The sequence below is a fragment of the Sphaerodactylus townsendi genome, linkage group LG08, assembly GCF_021028975.2.
Source record: "Sphaerodactylus townsendi isolate TG3544 linkage group LG08, MPM_Stown_v2.3, whole genome shotgun sequence".
NCBI lineage: Eukaryota > Metazoa > Chordata > Lepidosauria > Squamata > Sphaerodactylidae > Sphaerodactylus > Sphaerodactylus townsendi.
In genome coordinates, this window is record NC_059432.1 from 24294059 (window position 1) to 24310823 (window position 16765).

Consider the following 16765-nt stretch of genomic DNA (forward strand, 5'->3'; position numbering starts at 1 on the left):
CACTTACCAGTTTCATCATTAAGACCAAGTTGACCAAATTTGTTGCGTCCCCACCCAAAGACAGCTCCGGAAAGAGACAGTACAAAGCTATGCGCACCACCTGCTGCAATTTGGGTAAAAGGTATTCCCAATAAAGATTTCACCGGCTGTGGGGAAGTCTGCTTTTTTAATTCATAGCCTAAACCTAGTTGACCATGCTTATTCTGTCCCCAGGAAAAAACTTCACTTCCTGTGGAAGAAAAACAAAAGACATATTTAAAATAAAGAATCAGAGACATTTCTCGTTCTAAGAAGTATTCCATTAGTTTACATCACAAAGTTCAAACTGTGATAATAATGAGTGAGCTAATAAAGGCATTTCTGAATTTGCAAAAGACTGTTCTGTTGCAATTTGCAGCTCACCCAAGATGCATTTTAGCTCAAGGATCAGTGTTACCCAGATAACTCAGTTAGCTCTTGCATACTTCCAGATATAAAACTGTTAGAAAAGAAGGTAAGCTCTTATAGAATGGCACTCGTATCACCCACCCTACTATATCCGAAGAATGAAGACTTCTACTTGAAGCCCATCATACACTTTTTGACATTAATACAATCTGGCAGCAAAAAATGCAAGAAACACAATGATTATGTACCCACTGTGTGAATCAGTAGCAGAGGGACTGGCACACAATGATAGGTAATGCACTAGAACCAGCCTGAGGATGGGGGAGTAAAAACAGCACAATAGAAATGAAAGAGTAAAGAACACACGAGCACAGTGGAAAGGCAAAAAGCTTAACAAAGCTGAGAAAGGGAGAGAGAGCACATGCCAAATTAAAAAAATATATATATAACCTCACTTATTATATGGCATTCATTTTCTTGGCAAAAGTAAAGGTTGTTACTTGCTTACCCAGATATAAAGCACTTTCTGCATATTCAGTAACTCCAACACATGCTTTATTCCTTGATATATTTCAGTATTCTTTCATTGAGGTAGAAACACATTTTAAATTTACAAACAATTAAGAATGTAATGAAAGCCCACTGAGCTTGGTTACCTTTGGAGAGGGCAAGTGAATGACAGTAGCCACAGGCAACCTGCACTATTTGGACATCTGATAAACTTTTAATGTTTCTGTGAGAACAACAAAAGATTGGATCAGCCTTTTAAAGCAAGAAATTAAGGAAAACATACAGAAATGCATATGAAGTGCTCAAAAATCATGTGGCTAAAAATACTTAATTACACAGAACCTTCATAACTTATTGGATGTAAATTACTGCTCTGCAACTTCTAATCTATTGATTATCAAAGCAAGGAGGTCTCCTTAAACAAATGTTATATTGTCTGAAAAACTACAGCTGAAAATGTAACACATTTACTAAAGAAGAAACCATGAAGGAAGGTTTCTAGATGAATTTACTCCTCTGTATTTGTCTAGATTTCTGAGGAAATATTTGTGACAGTCAAGACATTTTGATTCCTACACAACAGGCGGGATCCAGAGGTAATTTTCTGCTGATGTCACTTCTACATGCGCTCCCCCCCCCCATCAAAAATTGTGTTATTAGGGGAGAGAAGCCCCTTTGCATGTGGGGCAAATGGTAGGATCTACAACAGATGGGAGAAATCCGTAAAACTGCCTCCCACTTCTGCTGGGAGAAAATCAGTGCTGAATGCAACCTAACAGAAACAATTCTCCAAGAGTAGATTTCAAAGGCTTAACATCATGGAAGCCAGTTGACAAAGAATGTGCACATCAGCAGTGATCCAGTGACCTGTCTGGGCACACGGAAAGGTTAGAGTACATCCAGTGGGCCTTCCATTCCTCTACCCACACACATGTACACACAGAAGTCCTCCACTACAACCCAGTCCCATACTACAAACTGTTTGAAGCGGCTGGTGCTGCTGGGCTAAGAAGAAAAAGCCTTGTTAAGCACACAAAGATGGTTATGTGCAGTTCCAAGCCATGTCCTAGATGTCTGCATGACAGAGGCAGACACCAAGATTAACTGAACCATTCTTCCACCGCCAACTCACAGAAATAAATTCTCAAACCACCTTTGTCCTGTATTTGAGATGCAACTTTAGTAAGCTGGCAGAGGAAACTGCTTGGGGGAAAAATGGTCAGAGAAACTCTCAAAACTTTAATATGCATACGCCACTTTCAAGCACATAGGTAAGGGGGGGGGTCCTCGGGTTTGACCCCCCCATTCATGTCCGAGGCTCCGCCCACCCGTTTGTGGGTTTTTAAAACATTTTGTGTTTTTTGGTTTTTGGCCTGCAGGGGGCGCAATTCTTTGGCTAGCAGCACCAAACTTTCAGGGATTGTTTGGTGGACTCTCCTGATGATACTACCCAGGTTTGGTGAGGTTTGGTTCAGGGGGTCCAAAGTTATGGACTCCCAAAGGGGGTGCCCCCATCCTTCATTGTTTCCAATGGGAGCTAATAGAAGATGGGGGCTACTCCTTTGAGGGTCCATAACTTTGGACACCCTGAACTAAATTTCACCAAACCTGGGTGGTATCATCAGGAGAGTCTCTTACTGATACCATCCAGGTTTTGTGAAGTTTGGTCCAGGGGGTCCAAAGCTATAGACTTCCAAAAGGGGTGCCCCATCCCCCATTGTTTCCAATGGGAGGTAATAGGAGATGGGGCTACACCTTTGAGGGTCCATAACTTTGGATCCCCTGAACCAAACTTCACCAAAACTGGGTGGTATCATTAGGAGAGTCTCCTAAAGATACCCTAAAAGTTTGGTGCTGGTAGCTTAACAATTGCATCCCTGACAGCAGGCACCCCCCAAATTTCCTTTTAAAGCCACCCCCTTCGGAATGTATTTAAAGCGAGAATCTGAGGTCCTCAGTTTAGAAGAAGAAGAAGAGTTTGGATTTATATCCCCCTTTCTCTCCTGTAGGAGACTCAAAGGAGCTTACAATCTCCTTGCCCTTCCCCCCTCACAACAAACACCCTGTGAGGTAGGTGGGGCTGAGAGAGCTCTGAAAAGCTGTGACTAGCTCAAGGTCACCCAACTGGCGTGTGTGGGAGTGTACAGGCTAATCTGAATTCCCCAGATAAGCCTCCACAGCTCAAGCGGCAGAGCAGGGAATCAAACCCGGTTCCTCCAGATTAGAAAGCACCTGCTCTTAACCACTACGCCACATTGAAAGTGATGCTGTTTCACGGTGGGGGATAATCCACCCCCAAACAGCATCACTTTCAATGTTATTTAACTGGGGACCCCAGATTCTCCCTTTAAGGTGGATTTAAAAGGAGAATTTGGGCTCTCTAGTTTAAACACCATTGAAAGTGATGCTGTTTGGGGGTGGATTCTAGCATCACAGCGGCTGCCCGGGGGGCAGGGTGGGGGGGGGGACTCAGATTTTGCACCGGGCTCCATTTTCCCTCTACCCCTCTTCCCAGAGGGGAGGGCAGAAGGAACTGCCAGCTGCCGGCTGGGAGCCCAGCTGGTGGGGGGCAGGGGAGGGCAGGGCGGGGGAGTCTGCTTTTATAAGCGCTAGGCCGTGGGCGGGGCTTGGGGAGGCGTGGCCACGCCCTTGGGGGTGGGGGGGTGGGCCCCCCGAACCCCCCCCATAAAAAATCTATACCTACGTCCCTGGCCACTTTGCTGAGTCAGAACTTCTGTTTATTGTAATTAAATAACTAAAGAAATTGTCAAAATCAGGAAAAACCAGACATGTTTTTAAAATTCCTGAACAGTATGTTGTAAATTACTGCTCGGCCAAGTATGGCATCCAAATATATATTGATAGACTATTTTAATACTGCATAAGTAATGAGACTACTTGGTGAAAAACATGCTGCTTATCTAGTTATACACGATGTATTTCACTGCAGGTAACTCCATAGTTCAAGTTTAGAACAATCAAATTACAAGCACATGTACCTTCTTTCTTACAGCTGTAAAATTAATTTCAATCCATAAAGGCTCCCTAACATAATGTAATAAAAAGAATTAAATCTATCCAAGCATAGTTTTATAATCTTAATATAGTTTCCAAATGTATTGAATTATTAGGATACAAGATAGCTCTTTGAAACAGTTTTCTTTCTGATAAGAAATAACACTTAGCATTCATATAGCTCTTCAGAGTATCCAATGTTTCACATAGATCCAAGGACCCTACAGATACTATCAACAGAAACTTAGCGATAGGAAATCAAACTATTTCTTGTCCACTTGTAGCCTGTAATCCTTATTACTGAAGTAACATGAACATTACCGTGTTTCCCCAAATATAAGACAGTGTCATATATTAATTTTTGCTCCCAAAGATGCGCTATGTCTTATTTTCAGGGGATGTCTTATTTTTTCTGTATTCTGTTCGTCAGACGTGCTTCCAAACAAAAACGTTGCTATGTCTTACTTTCGGGGGATGCCTTATATTTCGCACTTCAGCAAAACCTCTACTATGTCTTATTTTTAGGGGATGTCTTATATTCGGGGAAACAGGGTAGTTAAATCTAGCTGTTTCTATCCTGGAGCAGAGCTAGAATCCAACTTTTGGCCTTTTCTTTTTTATTCCTTTCATTTTCGCTATCCGAATGTTACATCCAGCAATAAAGAGGTTGTGTTGTTAGTCAGCAGTACAAGTTACTACTTTCATCTGTTTTTCAATACAGGGGCCAGACACTAAAATGGCAAGCATGTAATGAGGACAAATATCAACCCCCTATGGCAGACAGGAGCTAAAGCAGGGGTCTGCAACCTGCAGCTCTCCAGATGTTCATGGGCTACAATTCCCATCTACCCCTGCCAGCATGGCCAATGAACATCTGAAGAGCCGCAGGTTGCAGACCCCTGAGCTAAAGTTAAGGGACAGCAGTGTGTTTAAGGTAACCTATCATGAACTGGGGGATGTTCTACCTCTGCCTCCCTAGAATTTATACACTGTAGTGCATGTTCTATAAAGTGTACAGACTGAGCAAATACAGGCTTTCTGCAATGTTTAGAGGTGCAAATGAAGAAACCTCTGCTTTACCTGGGCACTCTAACACATTCTTCAGTTCCAGGCAAGCCAAGCTGTCCATCTACTGCAAGACCCCATGCATAGACTTGCCCCTTGTCATTTAATGCTAACGTGTGGGCTTCTCCACACGAAACAGCTACAATATTTTGAGCATCCAGGGCACCAACCTGCTCTGTAAATGTCAAAGAAAAAAGATTACATAATTTTTGTGCTGCAATTGCCAGAATATGTAAAAAAGCCATTACGCTACCCCATTGCTAAGATCAGCAGCAAGATTATTAGTGGCAAAAACTTGGACTTGTTGCCGTCAGTAGATAGCTTACAGAGAACATGTTGGTTTAACACACTTGTGGCTCAAACTGAACTATGTAAGGCTCTGTGAGAAAGGAAAAACCTTTATGCAGAAGGCATTTACTCAAGACTGGCAGCTGGTAACTGTATATCAGAACAAGGTCAGAACTAAAGGAAATATATGAATGGAGGCTACGCCATGTGTATGAAACTTCCTGGTTTGTCAATCACATGCTCGGTATTTGTATTATTCCCCATCTGTTCTTTGCTATTTATATGGATGTAATCTCCATTTATAAAAAATGTTAAAAGCAAAAGAAGTTATGTGAAAAATGTATTAAATCTCCATTACTTGTCATCAGATATTGCATAATACAAAAGGCAAAGTCCTGGAATCCACACCTTGATTACCTGGTATTCAATGAGGACTGATCCTTTTTCTTAATTGTGGAGAAAAACACACTGAGTGGAGGACTGAGTAGTCCATACATTTTCTGAGATAGAATGCATCTTTATGTATCTAAATTTCCAATGTGCTTGTTTCAATACATCTAATGGGTCCTCTGCATCAATGCAGGAAAAAAATACCCAAGTTTTTATACAACCATTGAAAGTTAAGTTTCTATTGTCTGCATAAATAATCTAAATATAAAATATGTTTAAGTTTCCCCTCATTCAGTACACAAACCCTCCCATGACAAAAATGGAACCTGTGCTCTGCTTTCATATAGCAGACTCTCTCTGAGAAACAAAAATAACCAAAAAAGAAGTCATAAAATTTTGTAAGCATTTTTACCAGTTCAAATGTGTTATACCAGGGTGGCAGCCCAATGTTTATGGACTACAATTCCCATCAGCCCCTGCCAGCATGACCAATTGGTCATGCTGGCAGGATCTGATGGGAATCGTAGTACATCAACATCTGGGGTGCCAGAGTTGGACACCCCTGTGTTATACCATTCTCTCACACAATGTGGCGGCAAAGTAAAAAAACAAACTTCTTGAAGCTCTACTAATTCTGGAAACACTTCAGTAATCAAAGCAACATTTTCTGCAATCCTCATTCCATGAAATATCCAGTGTCAATTCATGTGACTGTTTTATGACACAAGGCATCTTAAGTTTTATTTTGGTCCCTATCACTGGTGTCGTAAATGTTTCAATACACATGAGCACTGCTTTACAGATAAGATTTTTTTTTACTTGTGAACAAACATGTACATTAAAAAAAATGAGAATCGCCTTAGCCACAAATGATCCTAACCTACATCAGTTGTGGCTTCCTAATTCAAAATTCACTGTGCTGCTGAATGAGAAAAGTTTTAAAGAAAAATATTTTGAAGGGGAAAAAACAGTTCAAGCACACAGGGACCCTTCATACCTATTTACATACAAAATGCCTCAAATGGAAGTTACCACATGTATCAACTATGACCTTTCGTCTCCCAACTTTAACATTTTTAAAAAGACTTAAAGGACATTAAGATTTCTCTAAAATCATTGAATATGGTAGACCACATAGAATCCAGATAAGATTTTTACATATGAGCTAATTTCTAAAGCGGGGTGTCCAACTCTGACCCTCCAGATGTTCATAGACTACTAGAATTGGACACCCCTGGTCCAAAGCGTTAAGCTTAACAGTTTTTGAAAATCAGATTTAAGGAAGTGTGAAGAAGGTCTTTGACATGGCCTGGCTAAAGTCATAAACTATGAGACCCTGGCCCCGTGGAAAAGCTACAAAACTGTGTTTTATGTTCCCACAACATAAAAATTCTAAAACTCAAATTCTAAAACTCAACCTGTCAGACCAAGAACACTGATCTGGCACCCAAAAGGAAACAAAAGGCTATATAACTTGGATCACAATATTGGGAGGAGATTCAGATTCATTCTGATTTCAGCCTTCAGACTGCAAAGAGACAAGCTAGAGCTTTATCTTGGAACTGGAATCATTTTTCTGTTATTTTTTTCCCCTTTCCCTTTACTTTTTTTCTTTCGGCATAAAACCTTGAGAAACCCAGCAGTTTCAGAGTATCTGGTTTTGAACCCTGTTCTCTCGGTTAGGTTACAAGGAAGAAGTGAGCCCACACCCCTCTTTCTTTCACAGGAAGCAATATTAAGCACAAGCATTGCATCCAATCAAATACACCAATTTAAGCCAATAGAAGTGTTACCCACACCACCTAAATACATAGAATATCCACCAGGCACTCCTTCTAACTTACCTGGTCTTTTTCTGGATTTTTCATGTCCTAGTTGTCCTAGATCATTACATCCACATGTATACACAGTCCCATCATCCAAAATGAACACAGTGTGCCTCAGTCCACAGCCTACATCTTGGATCTTTTTATTTAGGAAGAACTGGCATCTTCTGGGTTCAAGTACAACCTCTTCATCGATGCCCCCCAGTCCAAGCTGTCCAAAGGAGGCATTTCCCCAACACAGCATGTTGCCACCCCTCACAGTAATCTTCAGGATTTGGTGTTCAAAGGTATTTTTTCAGCATCCCTGTTACAAGGAGAAAAATAAACTAAGTCAATGCAGAATTCAGGAGGCTTATTATTTATAAAAGGATTCACAACTTTCAACCCTCATAATTATTGTGACTGGCCAGAACAAAAACAGTATGATAAAAAAAACTGCTGAAAAATGTTTTTTAATATGACTTCTGCATACCTTCTAGCTTCAAAGAGCTTCCCTGCTGCTGTTGACACGTTTAGAACTCAAAGCAGCCAACATCTGATAATTATGTAGTTGTCATGTAAATCCCAAAGCAAATAAGATGGGAAAATGTATCATCTAAACAATTTATTGAACCAGTTATGATGGCAGGTTAGCAAGCCAGGAATTTAAAGGATTGTTGATTCTTCCCACTTCTGATAGGAGTTCAACTGACCCCTGCTGACTCAGTTAAGAGCCAAGGGGTTATACCGCATCCAACATTATAATCGGAGAAGCAAGTTAATGCACCTACAAAAAAAGGGTTTCTTCCAACTCAGTCTAGTCCAAAAGACGCCCCCTCATCTGGAAATGGCTGATCCAGCCACCTGGATGCATGTCACAATAACATCCATACTAGACTGTAATGCACTGTACATTGGTCTCTCCTCAAAACCAATTCAGAAATGCCAGCTGCTGCAGAACAGCATGGCTGGGCTACTATCAGGACTTAAATGGAGTGTGCATATTACTCCCATCCTGGAGACACTTCACTGGCTGACCATCAAGAAGCGGGTTCAGTTTAAGATACTAGATGTCACCTACAAAGCCATTCTTGGCCTTGGACCCTCATATCTTTGAGACCACTTCTCCCCCTATGCTCTGCCACAATAGTTTCACTCATCAGAGAATGGTCTTCTGCAAATAGGTGAAATCAACAACTGCGCATACACCTGCTCTCTCTGTTGTGGCCTCCATCTTGTGGAATGGCCTGCCTGAGAAGGTTAGGGAGGCTCCCACTTTCCTGGCTTTCTGCAAATTATGTAAAACTGAATGATCACAAGGGTTTCCTGAGCATGACTATACCAAATGATTCACAAAAGTTAGTTGGATAAATTATTAGGGACTGTGGTCTACACAAACTAAAAAGAGCACAAACAAACAGAGCCTTCTTGGAGTTTAAGAGTTTAAGATGCTCTTATGGTAACTGACTTTGCAGAGAAATAACAGAGTTAGGATGTGGGTTTTCCAGGTTGTATGGCCATGTTCCAGTAGTATTTTCTCTCAACATTTCACCTACATCTGTGGCTGTTATTTTCAGAGGCTATACAACCTGGAAAAACCACAACATCCTAGTGATTCCAGCCATGAAAGCCTTCAACAAGACAAAGAACAGGATTTTATGGATTTTAAGTTCTTTTTCACTGAGATTTTTAATCAACTTCTGTAAAAATGTTAATGACATATGGTTTTGAAATACTGTTGCCATGGAAAGAAGTTAAATAGATTTTTAGATTAGATTCTGTATTTCTGAGTTTAAATGCAAACTGCTGTACTTTCACTTAAATTACACATATGACGAATCGGCATATTAATTATTTTCTGGTATTTTTCAAGCATTCCATGAAACAATGTGCTTTTTAAGAGCGGTTTGTGATCTCTAAGTCTTCAAGAAGACAGTTTATGAAGAAACCCTTTTTCATGAGGGATGCAGCTGCCAGCATTAATGCAATCATAACAAATGAGTGGATGGCCAGGAATTTGTAAATTAGGCATTGCCTATTTTGATGGTTTTAATTTTTTCCTACTTGCTAATTGTTCCATGCTAATTTTTATTCCTAGATCTACCAGTTTCTAATTGCCTCCAACTGGGCATTCCTTTATATGGCAGTTTGAGAAAAGATAACAACTTAAGCATATAAGTTTCTTGAAAATGTTTTTACTTTCTTTTAAACATTGGAGAACTATTACTCCTAGTGGGTTATAATTTACTTGTGTTTTTTCAATAAAGAAGAAGAGTTTGGATTCATACCCACATTCTCTCCTGAAAAAAGACTTTAGGAGACTTATAAATTCCTTCCCTTCTTCTCTCCACAACAGAGACCTTGTTTGAAAGGTGGAGCTGAGAGTGTTCCAAAGAACTTTGACTACCCAAAGGTCATCTAGCAAGCTTCACGTGTAAGAGCGAGGAAACAAATACAGTTCACCAGATAAGTCTCTGACACTTAAGTGGAGGAGTGGGGAACCAAACCCAGTTCTCCAGATTAGAGCCCACTGCTATCAACCACTATACCACACCGGCTTTGATTCATTCTGAATGATAAACACTACACTGAAAGAAATCACTGTATTTTTCAAGAGCCAATTAGTCGCATTTCAGTCTCATCTGTCCACTCTAAGCCAGCTGAATGGCTGAGAGATGAGAAGCTATTGTTCCAGATTTTTCCTCAATTGCCACATGCCTCTATTAAAATGAAGTGCACTGGCATAATCTGCAGACCCACTTAAGGCTTTTAGAATTCTCATGAATATTGTGTCTCAAAGCTCTTCTGAATTGTTACAGTGGCCCGGAAGTATGGGGACAGGGGGATGGTTAGTGGTGTAGCAGAAACATTTCTACTATGGGCCAAAGTTGTTGTTTTTTTAAAAAACAAAAAACAGACCCATCCATACACTTCTTTAGGGGAATATCCACAACTAGTGTCTTGGCTATCATGATGACAGTTTTGAGATGTAGGGTGGAGTGTGGATGCAGAGTGTGGGAACGTGCACAGAGACAAAAATACCAGAGCAACACACCCTGACTTTCCAGTTTCATTGGGGAGTCCATCAACCTGCCTGCTGGGCAGGGTCAGTCCTGCCACCATCATCTCAAAAAAGCAGAACAGTCCGATAGATGGGGCCATGCTTAGTGAAAAATGCTATCAGCTTGGTACTGCAAGGGCACTGCCATCCACCGTGCCAGGAAGCCTGAACATTTCAGGATGATACTGTCATCAACTGCTGGTGTAAAACCGAACAAAACAAGCCTTTGCCCAGAAACCGGCTGCACTTGTAGTACCATATGTGCCAATGTATGTGTATCATATTTGCAGTATTTAACACTTTGTTACAAAACTAATATTTGCTGTGCTTTTCAGCTCCACTCCAACCCCCATTTTTCAAAAATGAAAAGTCTCTCACCATTCCTTCTCATGCAGAAGAATTCACCCTTGTTTTCTTTGGGGCAGGGTTCTGTAATGTTTCAACCCTGGCTCAGGCAATTAAAGCAGTACAAGCAAATCAAATTAGGAAGTACACCCATTTTCTCACATGTCTATGCCAATAAAGGCTTGCTGCGGCTGCTACATGTCAGCAAAGATGTAAAGAAAGCTGCCTGAACAGACATTATAACTCTAACACAGTAATTTAGTTAACATACTTCACAAACAGCCCTACAAAGAACATCACTGGACTGCAACCTCCACAGAGATGAAGTGTTAAGCGCAAAAGATTGCTTAGAATCAGCAGAAAAACATAACAGGATATAATTTGTATGCAGCTACAGATCTCAGAGCTAAGCAGGGTCGGCCCTGTTTAGATGGGAGACCACCAAGGAATTCCACATTGCTCTGCAGAGGAAGGTACTGGCAGACCACTTCTGTTAGCCTTTTGCCTTGAAAACCCTACAGAGCATTAGGAGTTGGCTGCGAATTCACAACTTTTTACACATACACACACACACAAAAGAGGCTACTATGGCACAACACAAGGGATATCAGTTTCAAGGCACTGAGGCCCCTTCCACACAAGCAAAATAATGCATTTTCAAACCACTTTCACAACTGTTTGCAAGTGGATTTTGCTATTCCGCACAGCTTCAAAGAGCACTGAAAGCAGTTTGAAAGTGCATTATTCTGCATGTGCGGAATGAGCCTGAGTGTGTTCATATGTCATAAGCAGGTTTCAAGGATTAAAACTTAGTTTATAATCCTCACTTGAAAACTGCCCATTCAGATGCTACAACAATATCTTGTTTCTTTTAAACCAGGATGTCTTCAATCTTGGCTACAGAGGTGAGGATTGAGTCAAGGGAGCAAATAGATTGAATGGTTACCACCCTCATTCTTGCCAAGTTTGTTTCACACACTTGAATGCAGTCATTGTTCTAATCATACACAGTACTGACAATCAAGTTCCATTTCACCATATTAGAAGGGAAAGCTAACACAGTGATGCAAAATTTACCAGACATCTGGGTGTGTAGGGCGTAGTTCCAGGTTTCAAATTTTTTCCCCACAGATCTTCACGCCGCCAAGAAAATTCCAAAAATTATTTTCATACCAAATCTGTGCACACTTCCTTGGAAATTAATGCTTACAGGTTCAATGGAACTTACTCCCAGGTTACTCTACAGGATTGCAGCATTAATCTGAAAAATATAAAAATATTGAACCACGTTTAGGACACATTCAGGATGCCAGGAGTTGGAGCATTTTCCTCAATGTAGTTTTCACATATCCATGCCAATGTCAAGTTTAAAACTGTGTTAGAAGCCCATAAAAAGCACAGTCATTTTAAGATTTATCATTCATTGCAAATGAGCTGAGAAAAAAAATACAGAAAAATAAATTTGTTGTCCAATTATGGCTATTTTCAGAGTATCAAACTGGGGGCATAAACACACCACAGCACCCATGGTTAGATGTGCAACACAAGAACAATACATTATGCAATTCTCAGCACACCTAGCCATATTTCACACAACGCACATTCTTTTCTCATTACCCATTCACTGCCTCTCTACAAACAAGATCAGTTTTGCAATGGTATAACACAGCAAGCCTTTGGAGGAAGATTCTATCTCCATAAAGCTTAATAAATTTTTATTGTAGTTTCAGACTGAAGAACTCCAGAAAGATCTTTTGTACAGACCTAAAGCTTTCCAGAAGCACAGCAAACTTTCCCTTTCCCTTTTATTATGAATCACTGCTATTACATCACTATAGCTCACAGCACAGCAATGCATTTTATTCAGGTTTTAAAACCAGCAAACTCTTAATCTATCTGTGTTTCACAGAACAAGTACATACAAAACTCAGATTATAGTACAGTGATGGCGAACCTTTTCGAGACCGAGTGCCCAAATGGCAACCCAAAACCCACTTATTTATCGCAAAGTGCCAACACGGCAATTTAACCTGAATATTGAGGTTTTAGTTTAGAAAAAACGGTTGGCTTCGAAGCGCGTGTTACTCTGGAGTAAGCTTGGTGAAGCAACCGTGCAACACTTCGAATGGGTGAATCACGACCCTAGGAGGGTTTACTCAGAAGCAAGCCCCATTGCCAGCAACTGAGCTTACTCCCAGGTAAAGGATCATGCCCAGGCCAGCCTAGATGTGTGTGTGTGTGTGGGGGGGGGTGATTTTCCACCACCCCCCACATGATGAATTCTGTGCCCACATGCCCACAGAAAGAGCTCTGAGTGCCACCTCTGGCACCCGTGCCATAGGTTCGCCACCACTGTTATAGTAAATGTCAAGCCCTATTTTGGCATAACTTTGAAAAGCACACTTCACAATGCATGTCACTATGCCACTGAGAGATTTATACCCAAAGTGATTTCACTGAGATATAAGAAAAGTTAGTCACAGTTTCGAAGTGAAATAATTGCACCTGTAATCATTTAATAAGCAACAACTGCCTTAGCAACAAATGCCAAAATCCTAGGACCAGTATAACCTCCATTCTTTAAAAACAAAGTAAGATCCAGAAGGCAATGGATATGCTCCCATTCCACTAGTTTTATTTCCTATCTACTGACAAAATATGTGTAAACACACTCTATCTATTTCAGTACTAAACATACCAGGACTTGACAAATCCCAGCTGCTAGGTCCCCAGAGCACCTGGAAATTTCACTGTGATGCCATATATTTTTTGTGGCAGCAATAATTAGGAAACACAGTCACAGAAAACTCTGAAGGGTAGAATGTGAGGCTGCCTCTTAAATATTTGGGCTGGCTTCTAAGGCCAAAGAAACTTTGTGAATTCCAGGAATACATTAAAAAGGCATCCTGTTTATCTTTATGACTAAAAATGAACAACCACACAAACAGTCAATTAATGTCAGTTAGCCTTTGAGACAAAGAACTGTTCCAATACATTTTTTTAAATAAATGGCCATACTTTCCCTTTCAGATTCTTCTGCCTTGTTCTAGAATATACCTATTTATAGCCACGACTTCAATTAGATAATTTTAGATGACCACAGCCCTACCAGTGATACCTGTTTATCAATTAACGTTCTTTAATCACACTGAGATGTTGCTATTCATGCACTTGTGGGCCATGCCATATATTATTTTTGTCATTATTCCATGGGAAAAAAGCTTATTTTAGAATGTGCAACTTATGTCATCAGTGTTTTGTGGCTGGGTGCACGTATCAGGGAGCTACTGTGCATATAAGATGAAGAACCCTGTTCCATTTATATGGGCAAGTGTACTACAAAACACACCTTACAAAATCCACACTTTTTGCAAGATGTCAAGATTGATTCTAAATGGGGAAAGACCACATAGGACCCATTAAGACAATAAGCCCTTTGCCAGGCACCACACCCTTTCTGTGTAAATTACAGGGTATCATAATACACTGTGCTAAGTAAATGTAATGTAGAACTAGGGATTGCTAGCATTAACATTCTGTAACTCTGTAAAACACACTGGACCCCCCCCCCTTATTATCAGAACACAATAAAACAGCTAAATATGTTTTCCAAAAATGTTTAATATCTCAACTCTGTAAAGCCATATTGAACAATATAACATTAAGTACAAAATATGCACCTCAGGTGAACTTCTGATGGGAGTACGGATAGAGGGAAGGAGAGGATGGTATCTGGTTTAATCTGTAATGTTTTCATTATACTTTAAAAGCTGCCTTAGGCAAAGAGGAATATAAATGTTTTAATAAATAATAAATTCATAAAATCTTATGAAAGATTAGAAAAATAATTGTGTTTGCATATTATTTATAACATTTTAACCTTGCTCTCCTACAGGGTTAAAACGTTATAACGGAGGCCACCCATAAACAAGCAAGCGGTTGGCGGATAAAATGAAGGGTCGGGCCAGGGGCTTCCATACTTCTGAAGACAACTTTCTCCAAGTCCACAGATGCACAGGAATGGGGGAATGGAGCTCCTGCATCTGAGGCAACACCCCACCTCTGTCTATTACTCTTAAGTGTGGCAAGCAAGCTCCAGAGACAGTCTGACTCCTAAGGCACCTCACTGCTGGTGCTCAGAGTAGGAAAGGCAAGAAAGGCAAACCAGACAGACAGGTAGCCATGGCAGTGCGCTCTGCTGGTGGGGTCCCTCTCAGCCAGCCACTCACCAGGAGCCTGAAATGCCAGCTTCCCGATCGCCACTATCCAGCTCTGTGAATGCTCCTGAGTCCTGCTGCAGCTTCTAATCTGCTCCCACACCAGATGTATTTTTAGCAGCTATGTTGAAACAAGGGGACACTTCGCCAGAGCGTAAATTGGCGTAAACAAAAAATCACAGGGAAAATCCCCCTGCGAAGGCAACAGACACAGGGTAAGTAGTGCATGCATAAATGGCCTCTGACTGTATGGCTTACAAAGTGGAAGTTCTTCATGGCTTGGCTAGACAGCAGAGATAAAAGGGGCCTCCAGGCCCTTTCGGAGATAGTTCAAGAGCCTTCCCTGAATTATCCAATTTTCATTCAAATAAAGAAAACAAGCCATACTACTTGAAGAGGGACCTGAGGGCACACAGAACACATGAGGCGTTCTTATTCATTGCTCACTACTTGCTAACTCACATATCACACAGGAGATGTGCAACCAGATTTCCTACTTAAAAATAAACAAACCAACCTTGGCCAGGTGCCACTGTGGTGCCAGAGACACTCCTTTCCCCAATTCCAGATCTAAATCTCTCCCCCACCCCTGGTCTGCCTCACGTGCACTTTGGCCTTCAGGAGCAAAGCTGCCTCCGGCCTCCCACAATTCAGGCCAAGGACTACAAAACATCAGGCTCACCAAGAGGCACGACTAAGCGGCTTAGGCGTTCAACTCGCCAAATGCAAGCAAGCTGCACAATGTTTAAAAATTAAAACACAATGAAATGTCGCTTCGTGGAAAGGCTGTCCTGCACCGAGGCCGCTTGCAGGCCGATGGGCCTGTGGTGGGAAGGACGCCTTGGGAAAGAAAGATCAATTCAGCCTCGCCTTCTTCTCCCCAGAGGCCACGAACGAGAAGCGCCTCGCCCGCCCACCCCACTGGAGCGGCTGGAAACCCAACTGACAGCCCGGCTGGGCCCCTGCCTCGCCCACCAGCCACCCCGTGGCCTGACCAACAAGCCCCCCTCGCCTCGGAGGCGCCGAAGCTCAGCAGCAGCAGTTGGGAGGCCGGTCCCGGGGAGCCTGCCCACCCCACCCCTGCTTGCACCCCGGGCTCCTTCCCCTGCCGCCGCCGTCTCCTTTCTCAGGCCCCGACCTCCACCCTCAGCCCGCCTCCCCAAGCAGCGGGCCGACCACCCTCCAGGCTTCTCGCCTCGGGACACGACAGGGCGAGCGGGACTCACCGAGGCACGGGCGGGACGGCGGCCTTGGCAAAAGCGGCCGCGCTTCCAGAACAGGCCCAGCAGCGCCGGCTCGGCGGCCTCAGTGCGCAGGCGCCGCAAGGTGGACACCGCCCCTCGCGTGAGGCGCCGAAGTCGGGAGCCAGCGGCTCTTCTTGCACTTTCCGGGGAGAGAAGCCGAAGGAAGTTTCTTTCCGAGCCGCTGCGCCTCTGGCCGTTTGCCGTGGGAGCGAGAAGCTTCCCTGAGGTCGCTCAGGCTGTGCAATTGGCGGTCCCCTCACACCGCCTCAAAGCCACGCAGAAAGAGCCCCGATTTAGATTGCAAGGCGGAGGCTGACTCAGCAGCAGGGACCTGGGCGGATATTTTGATTTCTTTTTCCTCGAGCTGCTTTGCCAAGAGCGCGCGTGCTCCGCTGAGGCTATGTGACGGGATGGGCGCTGGAGGAAGGAAATCTTAAA

The 16765-nt window shown here is 42.3% G+C and overlaps 1 protein-coding gene across 8 annotated transcripts in view; it reads right to left on the reverse strand.

The window, feature by feature from the left end:
• Positions 1-16518, reverse strand: part of HERC4 (HECT and RLD domain containing E3 ubiquitin protein ligase 4) — a 47213-nt gene extending 30695 nt beyond the window's left edge. For 2 of the 8 annotated variants that reach the window (XR_007245306.1, XR_007245309.1), the window contains exons 1-6: positions 16310-16508; positions 11944-12127; positions 7500-7785; positions 4993-5152; positions 1044-1120; positions 8-229 (exon numbers count right to left, since the gene is read on the reverse strand). Coding sequence is in view for 3 of the 8 variants with exons in the window: in XM_048506455.1 (XP_048362412.1) it covers positions 8-229; positions 1044-1120; positions 4993-5152; positions 7500-7725 (685 nt within the window). In the remaining 5 variants the exon portion in view is untranslated. Of the gene's footprint in view, positions 1-7; positions 230-1043; positions 1121-4992; positions 5153-7499; positions 7786-11943; positions 12128-16309 lie in introns of all 8 variants that reach the window. The other 6 variants (XR_007245308.1, XR_007245307.1, XR_007245310.1 and 3 more) reach the window with 6 other exon arrangements.
• Between the last annotated feature and the right edge of the window lie 247 nt (positions 16519-16765).